This window comes from Heloderma suspectum, chromosome 3 (genome assembly GCF_057233095.1).
Source record: "Heloderma suspectum isolate Gila_16-S chromosome 3, 16-S_ref, whole genome shotgun sequence".
Taxonomy (NCBI): Eukaryota; Metazoa; Chordata; class Lepidosauria; order Squamata; family Helodermatidae; genus Heloderma; species Heloderma suspectum.
This window is the reverse complement of record NC_139460.1, coordinates 238,369,655-238,395,228: the sequence shown is the minus strand read 5'-3', so window position 1 is coordinate 238,395,228 and position 25,574 is coordinate 238,369,655. Positions and strand designations below refer to the sequence as shown.

The window sequence follows — 25,574 nt, the reverse complement described above, 5'->3', positions numbered from 1 at the left end:
GCCCAGTAGGTATTTACATTAACAAATGTATCATGTTGGCTGGGTGATCACAGGCATATTTGGCAGCAATTCAAACCGTCACTGTGCTAGGAAAAAAGCAAAATAAGGGACAAAAGTACAAGATTGGCTGCTAGCCATCCTTCATGATTGCCTGTGCACACATTAGCCTCTCCTTGAGAGAAGTGGTGCTGCTCGAGCGGACGGAAACCACTCTGTGAACCAGCCCTCCCGATTATGGTTCACAGTAAGGAGATGGGGATGCTCCCATTATTTCTGTGCACCATTCCACCCTCCACTGATTCTGTCCTTTTTTCTCCTCCACAGGCCTTGTGATGAACAACACCCAGATGTGAAGGCAGATGGTTATGTGAACAACCTTGCTGAAGCTGTGGATGTGATTTTGAAGCAACTGCAGAAGTAAAGGTGCTCCAGGAGGTGACTGAACACGAGGCCTTTGACAGAACTGTGCACGCTTCTGTTCAGTTTGTTTACATCTCTGCTCCCAACTTTAATGCAGTAATTATGTAGCAACCAGCAGCACTACATACATGCCTCAAAAATCTAGTTTTTCTAACTCGCCATTGCAAGTACCTAAGGTGAAATACTGCCTATAACCAAAAGCGAAACAAAAAAAATTAAGCCTGATAAATGCTTAGGACTCCTATCCTCCACCCACGAAGAATCTTTTTAATCTTAACTATCTGTTTTGGGTACATCTAGCCCTACCAAATCACTGAATAAACATCTGTGCCACAGAACACTCGGCCTAGGACCTGTTTCCTGTATTGACTTGATTCCCCGCCCCCCGCCGCCATTTCCTAGAAGAAAGCCCACAGGGACCGGTCACTCCGTCTCTAGGTCATTCTCCTAAAGAGTTTAAGGCAGAATTGGTCTAATGCAGGCTTTCCTAACCCGATGCCCTCCAGATGCATTGGTCATGAGTTCCGTTCACACTTTGTGCTGAGAAACACACACAAATGTGTTCACTTTCATTGTCTTGGAGGGAACCCTGGCTCCCATCATCTCTAGCCAGCACCAGCCAGCCTGGGGGTGATGGGGAACTGTAGTCCAACACATCTGGAAGAGCTGGATTTGTGAAGGCTGGTCTAATTCTTAATCAGAGAATGATAAGATTGTGCTTTGGGGCTAACCTCCAAGGGAGAAGCAGCATTCTCCTTAGAGTGAAGGTAAGCATTTGTAAAACAGTGAAGCTGCCTTGTGAACAACCTCCCTCCCTCCAGTTCAGACATACCTTTCTTCTTCAGGATTGAACGGGGGGGGGGGGGTGTTAAATCTTGCAGCAGAAGCTTGCTCTGCGTTGTGCCCATGGTAGCACCCTATGTAGCATCAACCAAAAAACTCCCCCAGCAGTTTTAAATATTTAAAAACTCTATAGAGCAGTTTTAACTATTAAAAAAAAACCAACTGTTTTAATAACAGGCAGTGAATGAATGTATACATAATACGGCTCATTTAAACATTTTTAAAGTGTGCACAGCCTCCCTGAAGTCTAAGAGAAGGGGCAACCCAGGTGTCTGAGCCAGATTCACTGCTATGCACATCTGTTATTTCAGTTGCAACGCTAGGTTCCAGGACCCACTGTGGGCACTCTTTTTGTATTACATCCGCCTTTTCTAATCTGAGAAGTAGCACTTGTTCTCAGACAAGGGAATGGATTGTTTTGAAGCTAGCCCAGGCAATAGTTGGGCTATTTTCAAAAGTGTTTGGCGTGCAACTGCTGTTAACTCCTGATAGAACCAGAGCTAGATCAGTGCCCAGCATTTTGGAAGAAGCTTCCCCCCTATATTTTGCACCCATGCCATTTTGTGCACGTCTTGAGTTCTGTTCACATGTCATCCCAAGAAACATGCACAGTTGTGTTCGCTTTCTTTGTCTTGGAGGGATCCCAGGCTCCCACGACTGGGCTGCTTCTATCTAATCACATTATTTTGCTCTTCTAAGAACAGCTCACATGTAGAGAACTGTCTTCCGGTGGCTGGATGCTGAACCGAAAGAGCTGGTATTTGGTTTCTGGATTTCTGAGCCAAATGACTATGCCCTCTGTTGCTTCTGCTGCAGCTCAGAAGTCTTCTTGGATTAGGAAAGGGAGCAGAAAATAACTGTGGCTAACCTTAGCACTGTATTGCAAGAACATTTGCCCATTTTGCCATTTCAGTAGCTTCTTGGCATTATGGCATTTAAGGCTAAAAGCAAGAGTAGCCTGGAGTAGCACCCCCCCACACACACACACATACACACACACATACACACACTACATTACACTACACTACACATACAAAAGGTGTCAAGATTGTTTCACTGAAGGAGTAAACTTGCGGTTGGGGCTGTACCACTTCAGGTGTGGCTCAAGTAACTGCGAATGTCCCTTTATTAGAAATATATGCCTATATAAAAGTAGCTGTCAAAGAAAAGTCTGTGAGAACCTTCCCCCGACATTAGTTTTCTCTGTGGAGGGAACTTTGTGTACAGAGCATTCAGTCATGGGCCTTCTCGGTGGCTGCTCTCAAGCGGTGGAATTCCCTGCTGAGGGAGGCTAGGTTGGCACCCTCTCTGCTGTCCTTCCACCAAAAGGCAAAGCCATTTTTTATTCCAGCAGGCCTTTGGCATTTAATTTGGTCTGTTGGGTTTGGTGCTATTTTTATTCTGTTATTGTTGTGTTTTAAATTGTGTTTTTAATGTAGTTGTTTTATTATTATTTTAATTTAATTTACCTAGGTAATTTAATTTACGTAGGGAGGTAGTGGGCTGTCCCACACTGGAGGCATTCAAGATGAAGCTGGACAGCCATCTGTCAGGGATGCTTTGACTTAGATTCCTGCATTGAGCAGGTGGTTGGACTCGATGGGGGTTGGATTCTATGATTCTGTGAGTTTTTTATTTTAAAAATCTTCTTAGTGCCTATGATTGTAAGCTGCCTTGAGTGCCATTTTCTGGGTAGTCTGGGTACAAATCCAGTCAATCAGTAAATGGGAGCCCAGATCTCCAGCCTGAAGTGGTACAGCCCAGATACAGGCTTACAACCTCTGTGAGAACTAGGCATTTCTATCTCTTCTATCTCTGCAAGCCTATGCACACTTTCCTGGGAGTATGCCACATGGAATGCAGTGGACTTCACTTTTGAGGATTGCATTTCACTTTCTATATAGGAGGAATGAGCACCTCCCCTACCACTGGAGCCAGTGAGAAGACAAAAGCCAGAACCTTACAGGTTCTTGTCTACAGCATATGTACAGCCTTTATTTCTCCACTGAATTAAGCTGAAGTAGCATCAGGAATGAGTCTGATACCGTTCCCAGTTCTTAAAATTTATGAACACTCCATCTGCTCCAACTGTTCTTCAGCAAATATCTCTGTCACGTGAAATGAGTTACTCAGGAGAAAAGCATGCAGTGGCTTCAGAATCCTGGGCCTGTGAATTCTGCAGGAAGGAACTGGACTGGGCATTCTTCCTACAGGAATGTGCAACGTGGCAGATGTGCAGAGGAACTGCCCACACTACTGATGCTGTCCATTAGCACAAAAACCATATTTGGGAAGTGGAAAAGGCAACAGCTTGGGCAGAAATAAGTATCCCCCCCCCCCCCAATAATGGCAGTGTCTTTCATGCTCTGTTGACTGCAGGTTCCATGCTGGCCATACAGTTTTTCCACCTTGCAGCGTGGGTGGGGAATTATAGGCAGAGGAACAGCATGGACTGATATTTGTGGTCGGTAGGTATCAGATTTAAGTGCGCCTTCTATCTTCATTCCCTTCCAAACCTCTCTGCAAAGACATCCTAAGGACAGTCAAGGTTGCCTCTGACCCTTTTGCTCAGCCTCAGCCGTTTTGGGGGAGGAGGTCATCAGGAGACCGTCCATGACATGCTAGCTTTCTATGTGGAGGCATTGGGGGGGGGGTTATGGATGAGTATTCAGTCACGTGAGCCCCCACCTGCCCAGACGCAGGTTTTCCACCTCAGTGAGAAATAATAGGCCTATAGTCTTGATTTAGTGATGTGCCAATGGCACACAAACTCTTTATTGCACTCTGCAACAGCTCTTATCCTCATCAGGGCCAAGCTACATGTGGCACCATTAGCACAATTAACAATTATGCAACTGTGTTTTTGTAAGAGTAATGGGAGATGCCAAGGAGCCTGATGCAGGATGGGGCTCTGGTGGGGAGTAGAAAGGCTTTAGCCCACCTTCCTCGTCCTGGTGCCTTACACGTATTTTGCAGTACAACTTCTTGACCATTGGCCATGTTGGCAGGGGCTGGTGGGAGTTGAAGTCCAAAACATCTGGAGGGCACCAGGTTGGAGAACACTGCTTTAACCCTTTGTCCATTGCTGTGATCCCAGTCTGGATCAGGGGGTCCCACAACTGTTTGCATGGGGTTCCTCTGGATGCAAATAGCAGACATGGGTGGTCTTATCCAGATCCAGATGGCAGCAGAGGAGCGAAGGGTTGAAGTTTGCCCCCCTCCCCCACAAGAGCCCTAATCTGGATCACCTACTGTTTACTCTAGAAATAATTCATGCAGTTGCTAATTGTATGAATCACCATGTCACATTTAGCTTGGCCCTAAGCTGAATTATAGAAAATTATCTGTCTTATAGTGGCCTCTCTCCACAGCAGTTTTCAAACCCTACATGTAATTCTGAAGTATGTTTGCACTGATACTCCACAGTGCATTCAGATTTCTGTTCCTAACAATCACTAAATGTACTTATGTGTTGGCTATTGCTTGAAATGGCAGTCAGTAATTTTACAGGTACTTAGACAATAATACCATTACAAATCCAGTCATGATGGTACTGACCTGCAATAGGATATAGGATTGAATTTTTATAGTGAACCATCTTAACAAATAAAAAGACATGGTTTATTAGTCTCTCTGATAGCAGTGATGTTGGTTTCCTTTTATCTATCCATAAAAATGTTCATTGCACACATGCTGTATATATGTCTTCAAGAAATGCTTCTTTGCAGCCCATTATCTCTGAACCCCACAAGCTTCAGTCTGTTGGAGAGATCAAGCATTTAGCCATGCTGTGTTTTTCACTGCACTTTGCCATGAGCAAGTTGATGGTGCCGTGGCTGCCATCTTCCTGGTGAGGCCACTGTAGCTTCTCTACCCCTGCCCTTTGCCCCTCCCATCTCTAAACAGATGCTATTGCAGACTGTTCAGCGTGATGCAATCAGACCTCTTTCCTGAGTATATTTGCATGCTTGGTGCTGTTGATTAGGAAAGAGTCTTCACTTTGTATCACACTGTTGGTACACATTTTGTATCACAAGCATTAGAAGACTTACCTAGGGATGTTGGGGGTGGGGGGGAAGACTCTGTAAACAACAGCACACTGTAGTTTTTAAAAAATGAGCATGTGCCAGGGCTGATGACATGTATGTTCACAGGCATAAATGGAGAGTGGCCAAGTAGGGAGAGGAAATGGTCCACAATGCATTTGCTATCTTCACTAGGGATTGGTGAGAACTGAAGTTAGCTCCACCTAGGGTTTTTTTAAATGGATTTATACAATTCACACCTTGTGGAACTGAATACAACTTGCAGTCAAAGCTCCATACCTTTCTGGGCTTGAGATATATTCTGCGGTGGGAGTTGAGGGGAGGGGTTTGACAACATGCACATGTTTGAAAAACATGCAACAAATACTGTGAACGCTTCTAAAATGTGCACAAATACACTTTAGTCAATGGAGGCATGAGTACAACAATGTGTCCAATTGAAAAAAAAAACAATTTATTGCAAAGATTTAAATCACACTAACAGTTTTAAAACAGAAACTGAGAAACTAAAAAATGAGCACAAAAATACATATGGATGTCTATGCGGGGAACACCTGAGCCCACGCAAACCGCAGCAGAACAAACTTGGAAGCAGATGAGATCGAGATGTTTAGATCCACTTATCCCTAATCTTCATATATATTTGCAAAAGAGTATAAATGGTGCAAAATAACCCCAGATCAAGATAATTGTGGTGCTAATTTTGGCCATGTGTAACCTCTGCAATGAAACTGTGACTAAACAGCCCAAAATTCTCAGTTCTTTGTGTTCTCTGTGCATCACACATATGGGCTCTGTGCCTGCACAGAGCCTCAATTTGGGAAACTTCTGTAGCTGAGGTGTTTTAGGCAGGAACCCTACCCCCCACCCTGTGCTGCGCATGTCCTGGCAAGTTCCTGCCTACTCCCTCAGTTCTCTTTCGTCTGCCATTGTGGCAGCCTCCTAAGTGAGCTTTTCCTTGAGTTTGATCTCAATTAGGTGCTGCAGAGATGTTTTGTTTCTATCTTTTCTCTGCCTGTTGTATGTTTCTTTTTCTTATTGTGTTATTGTGTTACTTTTTATTTGTGTTTTATTTCACGATCTAGTGATAATCTGAAAGGGCACATGGCCCTCAGGGCCCCCTTTGGAAAGTGTATGGGATATGACAGCAAGTTGCCACCATCAGATGGCCACTCCCTCTGCTGCTTCTGTTTAGGGGAAGGGCATGCGGTAGAGTCTTGCCCACACTGCTGAGCATTCTCTAAACAGGTGTGCCAAAACCACTCTGATCGGCTTAAGACAGTGCTCTGGCGCAAAGCACTTGAGGCTGTTGAGCAGCCTAAAACATCTATGGCTCAACCACCTGTTGCCCCATCGCCATCTACTTCAGTGGTGGAAAAGTCCCCAGAGTGTCCTGCTCATACTGTGGCAAGCATACAACACCAACCCCCAACACCAGGTAGGTCTTTGACGCTGTCATTGGCAAAGAACCTAAAGAAAAGGGCAAAGTAAAAGAAGCACACATCTGCTCCTCCCACTGAGGGTGGGAGAGTGCTAAGAAAAGGAAAAAATCTCCAAAGAGGCGATATGGTTCCAATTGGGACCAACCACGACCATTGAAGCAGGTGGTTCGACCTCCACCTGCATGATCTCCTTGAAGCAAACCGCAGTCACCTGCACTGCCCATCTCTCTTTGGGATCAACCTGAGTCAACACCGAGGGTGATCCTGCCCGTCCCGCCACTTCCAGAGTCCTCAGATTCCTCAGGTTCCACCAGCACCGGTGGTGGAACCCCACCCAATTATCTCTACATCAGAGGGGGACATTCATAATGTGTCTCCAAGACCACCACCCCATCAGTATGTTCCACAGTAGAGGCATGGCAATGAGGATTCGCAGAGGTATGACTCACCAGATTTGATGTTCTTGGCGTCATCAGCAAGAGATTATTATTTCAGGCTCCTTGATGGACCAAGGGAGAGGTCGAGATTGCTGCCAGAGTGGGATTGTCGATCTGATTGGGGACTACTGTACAAGAGACCCTGTTATTGGGGTGCAGATTCATATGGTTCTTCCTTTACTTGTTTGTACGGACCACCTGAGGGACGCTACTATTGATGCCCATCCAAACCACCTGAGGGATGCTACTATTGATGCCCATCCAAACCACCTGAGGGATGCTACTATTGATGCCCATCCAAACCACCTGAGAGATGCTACTATCGACATCCTTGGTGTCGAGGTCACCTGATACCAAAGATGTTTTTCGGGCTCCAGCACCTACTCAGTCTGAATCTTTGGGGATGGATATGTTATCACCTCAGGTGTGGCCTGAATCGGCGCAGCAGTTTGCACTGCCACCTGTGGCGCTGTCAGTAACAGCCCCCTCCCCTGCTACACAACAGGCAGCGGTCAAACAAACAACACTGACTCAGCCTCACCCACAAGATTCACTCCTGTCTGGTACCGTGGGATACCTCTCAGATTTGACATCGCCTTCAGCTGAACAACCTTCAATCTCTTCTCCTGATGGTGTCCCAGAATGTTGTCTCCCTATCAGAGGATATGGGGCATTTTGCTGATCAGGTGCTAAGAATGGCTTAGACACTTGGACTGGCAACTCAGCAAGCAGTGCCTTGAGTCCAGGATCTCGTTTTTGATGCAATCAATATGGAGGTGACTCAGCCAGTCTCCATTCCAATGTTGCTAGCCTTGCTGGCTACAACCAAACAATCTTGGAAAACACCAACTACCATGATGGCTATGTTGAAGCACCTTGTAAGTATTATAGGGTGCAGGAGGCAGAAACAGAGTTTCTCTTCCAACATCCTGCCCCTAACTCCATTGTAGTAGAGGCCACACAGGGTAAATTGCATAGACAACATTCCTCTCTGGTTGATAAAGAGGGATGTTGTCTTGACTTCTTGGGCAGGCGTATACTGTATATTCGTCTACTGTTATGGCCTCAAGGTCTTGAATGATCAGGCTGCCATGTTGGGCTACCAACTCCCGTTGTGGGATAAAGGTGGTACATTTTTTGAGCATTTGCCTGACGATCAGAGGAACCTAGACCATGAATTTCAAAATGAGGCAATGAGACTCTCAAGACAGCAGATCCATACAAGACAGCACCAAGTGGATTGTGACTGAAAGGCACTGGTGGGTGCTGTGGCACTCCATCGTCATGCCTGGTTAAGATCAGCTGGGCTTTCTGAAGAGGCAGGATTAAAGGCCGGCCCTTCGATGGTAAGGACCTACTCAGTGCCAAAACCGATGAGTCTTGACTCTGTACAGAAGGCTGCCGTTACTGCCATGTCTCAAAGTCACAACAACTGAGACAGTGACACTGGTACCACCCACAGCCCAGCTATTATCAACTTCAACAAATGCTCACTCCATCAACTGCACATTGTGTGTTGACAGTGTACTTGTGGACTGCCTCAGTCACTAATTGAAGGTCTCCCACGAGTGGGAGATGGACAGCGACATCTTAGCAACTCTTTTCAGCCAGTGGGGCACACCAACGGTAGACCTATTTGCCACCAAGGACAATACTGTTGTTCTGCAGTTTTTCATTTGTGCAGGCCACAGTCAGGGATTGATGGGAGATGTAGTCGTCCACCCTTGGATAGGGATGCTCTTTTATCCCTTTCCCCAGTTCCCGTTGATACCATGGGTGTTGACAAAGATCAGATCCAACAACGCAGAGTGCATTTTGATCATGCTGTGGTGGCCCAGGCAAGCCTGGTTCATCCCCCTTCTACAAATGGTATCTCAGACTCTCATCTCTCTTCACCAGGGAAGGCAGTCAGGTGGACATCCAGATCTGCTAACAGTTCGCATGACTACATGGAGAATCGCTTAGACGCCTCGGAAGTGATACTGCCCTTGGTACAGAGGATCCTGGATGCTGCCCATAAGCTGGCAACTCAGAGATTGTACACTGGGAAATGGGCAGCATTTCCAGCTTTTGCTACATCGCATGGTTTTGACCCTCAAGGGTGCACGGTCCACCAAGCCCTCTTGTTTTTATTGGAGCTGTTTGACAGGGGCCTCAAGCTGTTGTCCCTATGAGTGTACCTTTTGGCCCTTTCTGCGTTTCATCCTCCGGTTGAGGGATTTTCAGTTTTGTCGCACCCAGCCGCAAAGACATTTCTGAGAGGGGCTCAGAACTTAGCAGCTCTGACTTACAGTTCCACCTGGGGGCACCTCAGTTGTACTTAAGACGCTGACTCTGAAGCCATTTGAGCCACTTGTGATGGTAGACTTGCGTCTTCTCTCCTGGAAGGCTGCATTATTGGTAGTGATTACTTCTGCCTGCTAGGCAAGTGAGCTTTGTGCCCTCCATGTTGATCCATCTTATCTTCAATTCCATAGGGATAAGGTCATTTTACATCCTGATATTGCCTTTTTGCCAAAGGTAGTCTCCAACTTCCACCTTGGTCAAGACACCATCCTGCTGACCTTTCCATCCTGCTCTACTCCACTGGAATCTATGCTACGCACTTTAGATGTCATACAAGCGCTAGCCTTTTATAAGTCCAGAACGGAATTGTTCTGAAAGTCACTGTCTATTTGCTATGGTGAGCAACATGAAGGATAACACTTATCGCCGAAGCGGTTCGTCTCCTGGGTGGTCAAGACAATTGAACTTGCATATGAATTGGCTGGTCTCAATTTACTTGTTCAGATGTCGCTACAGCTGTAGTGCACTGAGCACACATCATTAGTCTTTGAGAAAGGCATTGCAGGCCCAGACCTCTGCCATGCTGCTACTTGGTCTATGCCATCTACCTTTGTGCAGCATTACTGATTGGATGTCAGACCAAGAGCTGCCTGTTCATTCTGATGTACAGCCCTGTCATTGATTCTTGTTTAGGACACTGTCCCCCCTCTGGTAAGTCAGCTTGCTATTCGCCCATAGGTGTGATGCACAGAGACCCCAAAGAAGAAAGACAGGTTGCTTATCTGTAACTGTAGTTCTTCAACTGGTCATCTGTGCATTCACATGACCCACCCACCACCCCCCTCTTGATTTTGTTGTTGATTCAGAGGATGTACTTCCTCAGTTCTGAGGCCACAATGTTGGTCTCAAAAAACTGAGGGAATAGGTGGGACCCCACTGGGACATGCGCAGTAGACAGTGGGGGTAGGGCTCCCACCTATAATGCCGCAGCTGTAGAATTTTCCCGAATCAAGGCTCCATGCTGGCGCAGAGCACCTATGTGTGAATGCACAAATTACCACTCGAAGAACCACAGTTACAGGTAAGCAACCCATCTACCTGGTGACTGCCTGTTCTAATCAGACTTGTTTGGACTGTGCTTGTAAGGCCTTTCTGGATTTGAGTGTAGTATTATACTCGGCACGTCAGCACAATTGGAGAGGAAGCTGAAACAGGCTCACATATATAGTAAACATGACTCTGGAGAGCACACAATCTTAACAGATGCTAATGAAAAGACGGTGATCTGATTATTCCACTCATTATCAGGTTTTCTTTTGGCACCACCCTCTGCCCAATGTGAGAGGTCACTGAAACATCTGTGCATTTTCTTATGTTCCTTAAGCTATTTGCACAGAGACGTTTTGGATGTTTCAAAGCTTCTGAAATGTGTTTTCCATCTTTCTCTTTGCAGAGGATATTTTTATTCTGTTTTTTTTTTCAAAGCACTCTTCTTCCATGGAATGAAGTTGGACCTGTGGGGGAAAGGATTTATTTTCACACTAGACTTTTATGGGAGGGTGTATGAGTGGTGATAGATCCTTTGCCTGTTAGTCTCTGCCAGAGGAGCGCTAAGAGGGAATAAGAGAGAGATTAAACTGGACTGTTGAAGGCTCCAAATTTGAAGAAGAAATATAATACATAATGGGTTAGATCCAGGATATGCCTCCATTGACAGAAATGCTCTGCTCACAGAAGGTGTCTCTACCTGATTTTTGGAGATTCCCGCTCCACCTACCCCATAGCTCACCCCATTCAATAGGGTCCCCCAACCCTCTGCATAGCATTTTCAGGAGGCTGCTGTGGGGAAGTCTGCTTCTGCCAGTCCAGTTGGACATGATTAAATCTGGATGCAACCCAATATATAATACAAGAACCAACGAGCACAAAAACATTTTTTTTTTTTTTGCTCTACACGCACACAGTTAGCCTGTTTAACTCTTCTGAAGGATATGATGAGAGGAGCCGGTAGCAAGTCTGTAGCCAGTAAAGTGATATTATCAGTAGCTATCATCCTCATAATAGTTCTGTGAAAATAAGTCATTACTAGATAATTAAAATTGGATTTTTCTTACCTGGGCTTTTCCCTTCAGTTTGTTAGTCTGCTGCTTCTGCTTCAAAATTCAGGTTGTGTTTTCTTAATCCAACCAAGATTCAGCCTTTGCAAGCAAATTTCTGCTTTTTGGCCACATGAGTACCCAACCAATGTCTGTGCCTGTGCCTTGGCCCCAGTCTGGTAAGTGGGTTTCAGAAAAGGGAGAGCCGAGTGGGTTGGTGGGAAAGGGTTTGGGTGCTGGGGGTGGTTGAGGGGATAGATTGCTCACATTAAATATTAGACAATGATGAATTCAGGGGTCATAGCATTTGTCTTGCATCTGAGGTGAGCGTTTGAGCATTATGTTGAATCCAGGGGCTCATAACTCTTCCTGAGACTCCTTTTTCTAAGCCAAGAAACATGAGTCTCAGTGACATCATTAGTTCTAATGTTAAACTCCGATGGTTCCTGTGGACTCCAACCATATACCCTTACATTTGTAAATGTGGCTGAAATAAATATGTTCTTTCAACTCTAGGAAAATAAGTGATTTGGTTTTTGCAAGGCTTGAGTGGATTGTGCATGCAATCAGAAGCAAGTCTTCCCTGGGATTTTATAAACTTTAATGCCTTTATTCTTTTGGTTTTTGGCAATGTGTGTGTGTCACTAAAATATCTATGACTGTAAGAATATATGCCACTTAGTGTGGCTCAGTTTCTCAACGAGGTTGTTCATGTGCTGGATCTCAACTTTCTCTGGACGCCGTGTTCATGCCTTCTCACAAGGAAGGTATTCTTCTATCCATTGATGTTTTCTAGTAGTGAGATCATGACACTTTGCACGATGTTTAAGGCACTCTTTCCTTTACAAGTGCTGTGCTGGTCTCGACATGGGTAGGGGAGTTTAAAACCTGCATCCCCACCAACATAAAATGTCAGCAAGCGACCAGTACCTGAGGAAGGTTAGCACAGCCTGCACTCTGCAGATCTTTCAGTCTGTTCATATTTGCCACTGGACAGGAAGCCTGTGGCCACTCGTGTGCATACTTTGTGCATCTGAGCAACCAGGACAAGGTAGAAGATCACAACATCGCTGTTATTGTTGAAGGGCATCCAAAGGACTAGTGCAGTGATGGTGAGGAAGCAATTCCCAGTCATGACCCTGCTGATGCAGGGGATGCATCCTTTCATCCCACTGGATCAGAGGTGGGGAACCTGTGGTCCTCCAGATCTTGGACTACAACTCCTGTCACCCAACCCTTTGTCATGCTGGCTGGGGCTGATGGGACTTAAGAGTTCAACAACCTCTGGTTCCCCACCGCTGGGCTAGAAAATGCCAGCTGTGCCTTGGCCTCCATCATTCCTTTTCCTGATGCTCTGGAAACAGCTTCTTTTAAACTTGTGTTATTACAACCGGAGGCTCTAGAGGTTGCAGTGTTTGCTGTAGATCTGAGAGTTGGGGCTGCAGAAAAGACTGACTGTACCCTATAGACTGTCTGTACAGTATTGGATTATGGGGAGGGTTTAAGTCTTTTGCTGGGTGAAATAGCTTGGGAATAAATGGTGCTAAAGTTTTGCTGTAAATAACACTTTTTTCTTTCCTGATGCCCTTCAGATGCTGTAAGAACTGAATTACCACCCCCTAAATGAATATCTCAGTGAGTTATGCACTGCTATTCAGTCTGCCTATATTAATAGTCCTTCCATCAAAGTCTGGCTTGGGCATTTGTCAGAGCAGCCAGTTCCCAAGAAAAGTGATGCAGTTTTTTCTTACACCATTATGAAGAAAAGACCACCGTGGTTCACTGTGTTAGAAGAACAAGTCTGAAGGCTCGCATTTTATTACAGAAAGAATTATCTGGTGGAAGATGATGATGGTGGCAGCTACTGTATAAATACACCTTTTAATTTTCTATACTTCCTTTCCAAGAGTTTGTTTACGGTCACTCCTGGATTCTCCTCAATTCAAAAGACACAGACCATATATTTTGTATGCAGTAGCTATACTAAGCCCTGTGGGAATTTTGTTAACGATACTGCAGAGGTCGTAGGACACTGCTCAAGTGGCTCTGGGTCTCTACACCTAAATTTAGCATAAGCAGCAGATTTCCCTGATAGAGAGCACAAGGTTGAAGCTGCTTTTTTTTAATCACTGAGGATTTCAGCATCCAGTTCCTGATATGCCGTTGTGACACTTACAATCTTTATTTGGGTGTCTTGTGCACTTGTTTAAAGAATTCAAGCAGATATTCATGGTATTTATCTTCCCAGTTTCTTACAAATGTATCCTGTTAGTGTGGCCAGTGGGGTTCTGTTTTTTTGGATTGTAAAACCCTGTGCTTTCCTTAAACTTTCTGGGGGTATTTATGAAGGAAGATGAACTGGTCTAGTCAATGTCACTCTTGCTTAGTGAAGCATTCTCCAACTGCAGACTGTGTGTGTGTGTGTGAATACATGTCCATGTGCAGAGGCCAGTTTTAGCCTTTCCCAACCTGGTACCCTCGTGTGATAGACAATGGCCATGATGGCTGGGGATGATGGGAGTTGTAGTCTAACACACCTAGAGGGCACCAGGTTGCGGGAAGGCTCTGACAAGCCATTGCCTAGTGCCCTCAGCTCTTTGATTCCCTAGAAAGAAGGGAGGAATCAGAGGGGCAGTGGTATCAAGGGATGTATGTAAGCAAATGCAGTGACATTAGAATAGGGATGAAGATTAAGAAACTAAGCTGATAATTTCCCTTGGAAGTGCTAGCATTCCACGTACAGCAAAGCATTCCTTGATTGTAACCAGCTGGGGCAATGCAAAACCCATGAGAAGAGTGCCTCTGATTAGCCATGCCTTGCTTGGGGACCATTACAGTAGATTTTGCACTTGCCCCAGGTAAGGGTGGAAGTTCTCCACTGCATATGAGAACATGGTGAGGAGCAGGCTGGACATCTTGCCTATAAGCAGAACTATTGCTAGTGTTGAATGGCACATGAATAAATGAGGCCCTGTGTAGGTGAGAATGGGAAGGAAAGACCAATCCAACGCCATTCTGCCCCTTGCCCTTTCATAATGATGGGGAGTTTGCAATGACAGAAAAACTTTGAACACTTTACGAGTCTGCTAGAGGTATGTGTAGGAGTTGCTCAGGCAATGTTGGACAAGCTCTGGCCCTTCTGTTAATTGTGTTGTACTTCACCATACCCATTTCTTAGAGCTAGAAGAAGAGGGATAAAAAAGGGCTAAATCTTGAGCATAAATCAAAGGCTGGGATAGTGTCGTTTCTGTGTGATCACAGGCAATATGATTAGTTGCACAGACATGCTTGAAGAGTACCTGTGCCCAAGTAACTAAAAAGGCCCTTATTTTCCAGTAGCCCTGTCCTTTGAGCAAGCAACTCATTTTTTTTTAACAATGATGATGGCATCTTGGTCATTGGAACAACACTGGAAAGCATAAACAAAGAGTAGTGGCAGGTGGCAGGTTACAGAATCAGAAAGCTTTATTTACATCGTCAAAGTAACAAGTAAATTCCTGAGACTGAGCTGCTCTATAGTGCAATAATGTCATTTGAGAGAGTACAAATCAGCAGTCTTCTTAATTTTCAGGTCAAGGAATAGTCTTCAGTAAGAGTTGATTTTGAACAAATGTAACACCAACTACAGAGCTGACTTTTGTTTACATGTCAATATGACTGCATCTGTGCAGTTACCATGGACAGAAAGACGCACACACACACACAGAGAATGTGTAAACACACACACACACACATACACACACACAGAATGCTACCAGAGTTCATGTTTTTCCAAAGGCTTTTTGGCCATCATCTTTTGATTCATTTGATTCTTAAACATCAAAAACAAATGTTGGAAAACACTGCTACAATCCTAAAAATATCCTCTTGTCCTGTTCAATAAGGACTATTCAAAAATGCACTTGAAACACAATGTTTATTTGCCAAAGAGGCTAGGCTATCTTGTGAAAAATTACAATCAAACACAGAAATATGTCCTTTCTGCCTCCTTTTTTCTTCATGTATCTTAATGTTTCACGAACACCTGTTCCAAACAGCAATGACTGCAGATGCATGGCAAATTCCCTGTAAGCAAGTTTACCAGTGCTAAAATATTTTTTTTAAAAACAGCTCCAAAAAATTTGCATTTAAAATGGTTTTTTGAAAGGGAAATTGATTGCTAACATTTATTGCTGTTATCATGAAATGCCTAAAGTCCAGATTGATCCAGTTCCAAACAAGGCATTGTCTGACTCCCTGCTGAATTGACTTTACTACTTAGAAAATAAAAGTATTTGTCCACAGCAAATGCCAGTGACAGATTCTTGAATCCACGTGAGTTAATTCAAGTGGTCTGTGTAGTATCAGATAAATCCAGCAGGAACCAGGGGTCCCTGCTGGAAGGATCCAGTGACTTTTCAGCTGATGTGGGAAATCAGTGATCCAGCTGAGCTTCTGTTGTTTCTACAGAGCAACACATCTTAGATGTTACAATCAAGTGCATGTCCTTTGAACATGAGACGTACTGCATTTCAGACATTTAATTTTGTGTGAGTGTATGTACATGTGTACACACACAAACACACACACTCATTCGTAACTCCACAAAGTTTTATTTCTTTTCTTTTTTTTCCTTTTTTTTTTAAGTAAGGCTTTAAAAAACTCAGTTTCAGTACATAAATCATACAAAACCAAAACCAATGAAATGCCACCTTGGCCTAACTTTAGGCAAAACAGTATAGTGTGTCTATGCAGATGTGCCCACTGTAAGGCCATTATTCAGTGAAGCATCTTTACTAAGGCAAAGAGAGTTTGCTGCTATATAAATGCTACACTACAGCTAGGAGAGTTGGGTAGTGGTCCTTTGGGGCACTTTCCTACTCTGTGTATTTAGCTTATTGTAGGTAGCAGCCCTTTTTGTTTTTGTTTTTTAAAGCCCTTATGAGTTTAAAGTCCCAAGAAAGGAAAACAACATCTCGATAGCGCTAACGGCAAACTGAACTGCCACAAATCAAGATGTATGTAAGTCAGACCTAAAAGAACTGATATGCTTTCTCAAAAAGCATAATGCTAATGGAACAAGATGTTGGTAAGCCCAAATACAGATGCTATGATAAGGAACAGTTACTTCAATTACAGAGTGTTATGGTAAAAATGGGGGAGTATGTTTATGCACATCAGATATGTGATTGATCAGTTACTTGATAGTAAATGAGAGTTAGGGAAAGTCCCTATGAAATCCAAGCGGAGGGAAGTCTTGTCACTTCAGGAACATATAACAAATGGAAAAGAAGTAAAGTGGGCTGGATCCAGATTACATCAGTTGAACTTAGTTCCCACTGAAATCAATTGGACTGAAGTCATTACTATCTTGTCCCACTAATTTCAGTGCGACCTAAATGCAACTAACCTACAGCACAATCCTATACATATTTACTCAAAAGTAAGCCCCATTGAGCTGAGTGACAATTACATCCATGTAAGTGTGTACAGGATTGCAGCCTTAGTCTTGATCCAACCCTGTGTTTGCAACTGACCAATAAAGTTGGTGCAGTTCTGCAGGATGCTGATTTAGGGCTGCACAGAGTATTTTTAAATAGTAACTGAGAAAAGGCAGACAACGAGCACTTCAAGAAATGTGGTTCTTACACCATGTATGAAATATTATGGCACAGCTTCTATGTGCAATAGAACCTGCATGTCACCTTAAACAATAACCCCTCAAACTTCCTATTCCAATATGCCTGCACCATATTGGACTCATGGATTCTTCTAGCATTGCTGAACAGAGTGCAAACAGGCAGACTGTCAGTCTGCTACTATTCAAAACGTCCACTGAATAGCTACTTTTTGCTATGTCCTTGTGAAGTGGTTATACATGCAGATGTTGTATAACCAACCCTTCCCTTTAGTTGTATGGAAGACCGTACACAGCACTGTGTGCATTCTTGCACATCCAGTCTGTGTTCAGATTGTACCTGTATATCCTAGACTGCACTGTGCTATTGTTGGTTATTTAGGGCTGATTCACATGACCTACTTAGCTTGCCAGGATGTGGCTGATTCAACTGCCATTGTAAATTTTGCCCAGCTTGACCTCAGCAGTGGTTTATCTTCAATAAAATGCTCAGATGACCACAACACAGATAATGTCAGCCTGGAACCATAAATGGCTGGTGCTGACCAGCCCTCAGTATCTGCTGCAAGCAATCTGTAAAGCTAAGGATGGACTCACATGTCACACGTGCTCCATTCTTTTTCACCAGTCCCAAACCAATACTATTATATCACCCAGCTCCTCTGCCACTCATTCCAACCCAACCCTACCCTGTTCCCTATCTATCCTGTTGGAGAAATCCCCAAGAGGGAAATTTAATTCCTTGGGGTGATGTCGCAGAGGGCAGCAGCAATACCCCTATGTTCAAGCTAAAGGATTTCCAGCTCCTGAAGTAGAAGTATTCTGCACCTTAATAGTTTTGTGGTAGAGACATTCAGAAGAAAACAGCATCCCCTTTCAGTGAGCTGAACCTGCCAAACATCTTCTAAGCCACAGTAGTGATGCAGCTGACTGGAGAGTTCAGAGGATGGATTTCCTTAGTTCAAAACTCCCAAGTGGTCTACAAGCTGAATCCAAATCTCTCCAAAGTTCAGGCTCAACTCATAATTAGATTGGCCCCAGTATCAATCCTTCCACCATCATAGCTTTGCCTTACCTTTATTGCAGGAAGTGGTGGTGGTTGCTGCTGTATCTTCATTAGGTGGCAGCAGCATTGTGGACATGAAGACCTGTGGAAACTAGAATTTCTAGGGGCCTTGGTCGATGGAGCTCAGCATGCTCACAAAAGCATCCTGGTGCTAGTATTCCTGGAAACTAGTTTCCCAGGGCTCCTAAAGACCCAGTGGGTACAATGCTGCTGCATAATTAAGGCCACCACTGCCACTTGGTAAATTCGGGGGTGGGGGGAGGAGGAACAAAAAAATTTGCAAAAGGAATGGAGAATGGGAGCCTTCAGTTTGAGCATTTGACACATTCCTGAGGACATCATTGAGAGTACAATGAAACCTGGATAGGCCCAAGTGTAAACTGAGCTAATTCAGGCCTGAACTGAGGCAAATTTAGTTCATTTTGGGAGAACCCATTTCAAATGAAGCCTGGGGAGGCTTGCCCATCACCAAGATGAACACCTGCTCTGTCAATTTCTGAAACCAGCTGTGCATGTTAACTCGGCATGCAGCCAACACGCTGTAAGCATGTCCTCTTTGAGAATATTAAGGATATAGGTATGTTTACCAGGTTGTATCATGGCACCAAAATGCATAATCCAGGACATTCAGAATTAAAGCAGTTTTCTCCCTATATGGCTTGCACATTATGTGAGCATCAATTAGGGAGAAAACAGCAGAAATCAACAAATGAACAAACAAAATCTGTGCAGTTTGACTGGACATTTGTAAAGCTACCACTGGATGGAATCTACTGTGGTATTAGATGCCACAAGCACCTACACCACCGTAGGAAAAAAAGTGCAGTAAAAAGGTTGTGTCACTAAAAAAAAATTTCTATTCTTCCCCCGCCCCGTAAGTAAACAAAACATTGGTTTCCATGTAGTAAGTGAACAGCTTATTTAATTGAGTTATGTGTCCTAAATTGTACATGCTTATTGTTCACCGCTATCAACGAGAGAGGTGGAAGGAAATGCTGGACTGCTGCTAACTGAACATTTACATCTCAAACTGCATTTTGTATCAGCCTCACCATGGCAAAAGACAGGTCCTATGTGATCTGCCTAAGTAAAAACATCCTGATTTGCACTATATATTTATTGCTTGTTCATCTAAGCTATGTGTTAGTCATCTTGGAGGTTTCTCCCATGTCTGTGCACAGGGAGTCCACATATATGAGGTTTGCATTCTATAATATGCCTTCAGTGAAATGGGAAGTCCTGTGTTTGATCCAAGGATGCATCAGTAGACAGATGTAACCTTGATCCCTTCTCTTTACTTGTTTATTTGTCACCGTTTACATGCGAGTCTGTTTGTGATGATCACAGATCTTGTAAGATAGGTTGAAGGTTCCTGTGACTGAAACCTGAAATGTGAGAATGGTTCAGTTCTTAAGTAATACAGAACCTCAGGCCTGTGCACTCCCTCCTCCTCTCCCCAGCTCCATTTCCACCCCCCTTCATAGAAAACCATGGTGTGCCGTTACATGGAACCCTGGAGGCTATGGTTTGCACTTGCTGACCAAATCTTAATTTCAAACCAGTTTTGATTGTGGTTTGTAATTCCAGTTGGATGAAAGGTGCAAACTGTATTTTGGCAGTTTGGATGTAACAACAGACTGGTTTTGCTGCAAAAGAGGAAATGGAAGATGGCCCAGGGGAGGGGGGGGGGAATGCAAGCCCAAGGCTGGCTTGCATTATGCCAAACTATAGTTTGATGTTATGGCAGAACTGACTTTTCTGCCACTGAAGACCTATCTGTGGGTATACAGTCAAGTCAAAACTGCACCAAGGCCAAGAGGATGCTCAATCAGGCCTGTACTGCATTTGTGTAGGCATGTCTCTGTATAAACAGGACTATGTGCATTCTGTGACATACTGGACATATAATTTCGCCTCCTAACAATTTCAGCTTTGATTTTTTTTAAAAAAAAGCACGTATCTCTAGCTTTGAAGGCTGACAGAATAAGTAGGCAGGAGTGTGTGCATGTGTGTATGTATACTCACATATATGCTCTTGCACACACATACACACATGTGTGTGCAAAGTCTGGTGAAATAGCTAAAGCCAGAGGGGTGGCTGAGAGGAATTTCCAGAGGTGAGGAGGTGGAGCTCTAGTACCAAACTCAGTTCTTTGCTCCATCTTATGAAGATGCATGCAAATATGATTAGTTTATACAATGTGCAGAATTTGTGGCTATCTTCATGCAGAAATCTGTTTTTTAAAGTAGTAATAATACAGATTGTACACAGCCCAACTAGCAGAAAATCAGACTGGGGAGTATTGAGAGAGCAAAGAGGCAGAACCAATGTGAACAGAGAATGTAGGCCTGAGAAAAGTAATATGTAACCAACCACCTCAACAGGAGGAGGGCGATGCCATCTTTCTCCCAGCACCCATGCAATTACCATGGGTATTTCACCATATATGCCAGTTCACGTGAATTGTTTTTAAGGCCACCACTTGCTAAACACTGAGCTTACTCAGATCATAAAAGCAATGTAGCTCAAACTCGATAGAAAACAGAGTTAACACCTTAGAACAGGGCTGGGGAAGCTGCACTCCTCCAAATATTGTTGGACTACAATTCCCATCAGCCTCAGCCAGCATGGCGAATGGCCAGGGATAATGAGTGTTACTGTCTACAATGTCTAGAGGGCCACGGATTCCCTCCTCCTGCTCTAGAGATTCAGGGGCATGAATCTCTAAGGTTTCCATGTTAATATTCAACAAAATCCTCAAAGCCTGATCTGTGAATATTCAACAAAATCCTCAAAGCCTGATCTGTGATGCTCAATACAAGCCCTCCAGGGTGCACTAGATTATGTGCTCTTATAATAAACTCCTTTCAGTTGACAACACCACCAAGTAGCTAGAAATTGGTTTGCTCTGAAAGGTAAAGTTTTATTCTATTTTGAGCTGGGGAAATTGGGCAACAGATACCTGTTGAGGGTACTTTCTCCTGCTCTTAGGACCATATGCATCCATAACTTCCATGGGGAGGTAGGGGTGGGAGAAAGGTAATATAAGCAATCCACCATAAGGGATATAGGCCCTGCAACTGGTACCTGTGGTAACATCCCTATTTGTGCTTATCGCTACTGTCTTTCTTGAAAGAAAGATAGTACTGTACATGCCCTATGCTACTGTTTGGTCTTTCCAGTCCTAGGACATGAGGATGATCCCAAGGTGATGTGCAATGCATGCAAAGCAAGGTGTTACCTTCACTTCTTTCTGCTGATGAATGTGATATGTTAGATGCCAATTATTATGGGGGTGGCAAACTGTATAAAATGCAGCTAAGAAACCATATGTTATCCCAGCCTTTCCCAACCTGGTGCCCTCCAGATGTTTTGCACTAGCACTCCCAGCATCCCTGACCATCGGCCATGGTCGTTCAAAGCTGATGGGATTTGAAGTCCAAAACATCTGGAGGGAGCCAGGGTGGGGTAGGCTTTGTTATCCACTCCAGCAAAAAACCAAGGTATTTATGATCCTTTTCAGATGCCAAGCACTAATGTCAAGAAACTCCATTATTCATGGAGGGAGCAATCCTATGGCCACTAGACACTGTCTAGAGGGCCATAGGATATTTCAGTTTCTGGGAACCAAGGTCAGAGCCAGGGGTACGAACATGGTTCGCAGAATCCCCTCTCCCCACCCCTGCACCCTGCTCCCCCTTTCCCTCGGAGCAGGCACAGTTCTCTCTACGCTCGGAAATGGAATGCAGAGATGGGGAAAAGGGGTGATCCCAGAGGTCGGGGAGGAAGAAGACTGCAGAAGCTGTGTTACTATGCACCACACGGCCTCCTTCCCTCCCCTTCCCTGAAGCTGCAGCTAGACAACCAAAATCAGCTGTCTAGCCAAAAATGTAGGGTGGCCGGAGCATGGAAGCAAGAATCACCTCTGTGCTATGGCCAGCCTGCATTGGATTCTCAATTGTGCCCTAACTTTTATATACTCTGTCTCACACAATGTAACCCAAATACCAGTTACCCAGATAACATAATACTATATTATGGATATAGCATTACCCATTTATTGCTGCTATTTATTTAAATTTCTGGATGCACAAATGTTTGTGCTGATCCTCTGCCCAAGACAATGGCCTCAATCCAGCTCTAGCTGCATGTAACTAGCTAGACGTAACAAGTATCTGGGCCCAAAGAGGGCTGTGCATCCTCATTTGCATCAAAAGATGCCCCCAGTCAATCCAACCTGGACCAGATGAGCATGGATGGGGATGTGTATCCAAAAGGCTCACCTGTATCTGATTGGGCTGTAAGCATGGAAACCTCTTTACGCCCACATATCTCCCTTGCTGGGTCAGGACAAATGTATCGTGCTTTCTTTTCATGGTACTATTGAGGACTACAAAAAGAAAAAAAAAAAAGAGCTTAAAGACCATAACAGGCTCCTGTATCTCTGGGAATTTTGACTCTACAGCAAAGAATTGGAAATTCTGATTTGTGAGACCTTGTAGGACCTATCAGATATGCAATCTGAAAGATAATCTAACAGAAAATGAATTCAGATAAAACACTAATCTTCATCTTTTCCCCTTTGCTAAGGATAGCTGAGGTGCAGTTAAGAACCAAAATCAGCCAACAACAATAAAATATATTTATATTCCACTCTTTCCAAAAGCCAAAGCAAATTAGGATTCCCATCAGGCAGAAGATGGGATCAGCTTCCTCTCTAGATGGCATGTTGTCTACTTTGTGAATGAAGACCAGCAATTGACATTCTGGTCTTTCCTTTCTTCTTGCTTAAGCCCTGTTCCAAACACATTTTTTGTTTGTTTTTAATTTACTGTAATTCTAATGCTTGAGAATTTCAAGTTTTGATACAACTACAAAGCTTTCTTTTTTTAAAAAAAATGTGCTGATGTAATTTGGAGGTTTTCTCTAAAGCTCGTTTGCAAAACCTCATGGGCTACAGTAGTTCTAAAGAGTTTCAAGGTTTAACAAGATACCTGATGAAGTTTTGGCAAAGCTTCTTGTCCTCTCCACCTGCAGAGGAGGAGAATGTGGATTTTCTTCTCTGTCTGCATGATCATCTGTAAGATTTTACCATTCCTGAAAGCTTTGACGCAGACAGGTCATCCTGTTTATGTTTTCAGTTGTTTTCTATTTGCTCAATATCTAATTCACCATCCAACTGAAAGACATTATCCTCTCCTGTCCCACTGTTCCTCCATGAGGAATTTTCATCTTCTTTCCTACTGCTCTCGTCTTCTGTGGCACAAAACTCTGACTCCTCATAGGAGAAATCATCTTCTTTGCTCGATTTACATTCTTCCACACTTGAGTGTGGCTCTGGCACAGGGGTGCAGGCTGGTGTCCTGCCTGGCATGACATCCAAGGAGGTTGTCCATGACTTGGTGCTGCTGATGCCAGGTGAGAACTGATTCTGGTGAGCGCAGTCATCTGCTGTGGTGCTAAGGCAGCTAAGGCTGTTAAAAGTTTGACAATTCTGCAAAAGAGAAAAGAAAATAGAAAGCTGAACTGCTGCAACTGGAAAGCAAAGGTGTTGGCACATTTGAGCACCTCCCTATCAGAGTTTTCTCATTTCTTTTACTGCGGGGGAGTGTAACCTCAGGCTTGGGGGCCAACTCTTGGGGTTTCCCAGATGGCCCCACCCCTTTCCCCTAACCACTGATTGTTTGGTGGTTTCCTGCCTTTTGTGCCGCTTTCCCCCCATTCTAAAAGGTGGAAATGCCTCTCCTAAGGCTGAGTTACTGGGAGTAAGAGATTTAAGTTACAATATACTAGTAGTTTCGGAGGGGGTTGTATTCTTGGGTCCATGCATTTTGCCTTTGACCCCACCCACCACTGGAATGCAGCCCCCGAGAGCTTCTCCAGAATTAAATCTGGCCCTTGAGCTGAAAGAGGTTCCTCACTCCTGTTCTATTGCATGTTTACTAGATAACAGCAAAAAGAACACTCCATCGTATATTATGATTACTAGTTAGGTTTCTATCCTGCCATTTGTACAAGGAACGCAGTGCAGAAATACCAGGTTCTCCCCCACCCCATTCTATCCTAACAACAATCCTGTGAGGTCAGTTAGGCTGAGAGATCGTGACTGGCCCAATGTCTCTCTGAGAGCTTCGTGGCTGAGGGGGGATTAGAACCAGAGTCCTTCTACTCTTAGTCCCATACTTTAACCACTACACCATACTGGCTCCGCTGCCTTCCTTATGTAGGTTTCGAATGTAGTACGACAATCATTAATTGTAGACACTCATTTTAAAGCTTCCACATGACATGGAAAACATTACTTAATTACTCTTCATCAAAATATAAAATTACACTTGGAAAAACTGCTGCTGAAAAGGACATCTCAGGAAAATGATCTAAGTGAACCTGGCTCAGTCAAACCCTCTGGGATAGCCATATGTCCTTTCCCCAAACGTACACTGGTACAGATTGGTTATTCTTAGCAAAGTTCATGAGGAAAAAATGGCAGGAAATGTTTCTCTTTTCATTGGTTCCTGCATTTCTTCTGTTATCTTCCAACATCCTCATGTGAGGCTGTGCCCATTTTCTTCTGGTTTTGCAAATCTAACAACAGAATGTTTGTTGTCTTCATACAGAACTTAACTGTTCATTTCAGCACCCGATACTAGGTGCAGTTGTACCAGCAGTACCTGTACAAGAAGCATGTTTCCTGCCAGCGATACTGTCCCTCTAACCCAGCTTTCCGCAAGCGGGCACTCTCCAGTTGTTTTGGACTTCAACTCCCACCAGCCCCTGCCAACATGGCCAATGGTCAGGAATGGGGGGGAGTTGTAGTCCAAAATGTCTGGAGGGCACCAGGTTGGGAAGAGGGTGAACTTATAACAAACATGTGCTCCCTTTCATCTGAGGCTGGGCAGTTCCAGTGGACTCCACATGTTTGTTATAAATTCACCCATACAACTCCATAAAAAGGTGCCCAAGGATGATCACCTTAGTAGCAGCTGCCTGGTCCTACACTGGGATCTGCCAGTGCTTGGGGTTTATGGAACACAGGGCTCCTACAAGCTGCAACAAGGTTTTTTTTTTTTCTCCTTTAAAGGGCAGCATACAAATATCTTAAATACAATAAATACGATCTCAGTGCTGCTCATCACAGCGTAGAGAAACAAGACTATTCAATTCTTGTTCTGAAAATTTGTGCAACCCATCATGATACTGATGGAGAGACCCAAGGAAGCTCCCACTGTCCTGCTGAGCCATAGCTGGTGGGGCTCAGGCTGCAGGTGAGAACCATCCAGACAACTTCCATTTCTTCCTTCCAGGTTTCCACCGGTTCTG

At 44.2% G+C, this 25,574-nt stretch overlaps 2 protein-coding genes across 24 annotated transcripts in view; one reads left to right on the top strand and one right to left on the bottom strand.

Annotated features, from left to right (window-relative positions):
- Positions 1 to 25,574, top strand: part of LHPP (phospholysine phosphohistidine inorganic pyrophosphate phosphatase) — a 265,744-nt gene that overhangs the window by 220,836 nt on the left and 19,334 nt on the right. For 2 of the 4 annotated variants that reach the window (XR_014788783.1, XM_084841524.1), the window contains exon 7: positions 325 to 435. Coding sequence is in view for 2 of the 4 variants with exons in the window: in XM_084841524.1 (XP_084697650.1) it covers positions 325 to 421 (97 nt within the window). In the remaining 2 variants the exon portion in view is untranslated. Of the gene's footprint in view, positions 1 to 324; positions 23,723 to 25,574 lie in introns of those variants that run through there. The other 2 variants (XR_014788784.1, XM_084841523.1) reach the window with 2 other exon arrangements.
- The window catches only part of FAM53B (family with sequence similarity 53 member B), a 169,657-nt gene continuing 159,432 nt past the window's right edge, over positions 15,350 to 25,574 (bottom strand). For all 20 annotated transcript variants that reach the window (XM_084841517.1, XM_084841516.1, XM_084841503.1 and 17 more), the window contains one exon: positions 15,350 to 23,748. In XM_084841517.1, the coding sequence (XP_084697643.1) occupies positions 23,392 to 23,748 (357 nt within the window). In that variant the 3' untranslated portion in view covers positions 15,350 to 23,391. The remainder of the gene's footprint in view (positions 23,749 to 25,574) is intronic.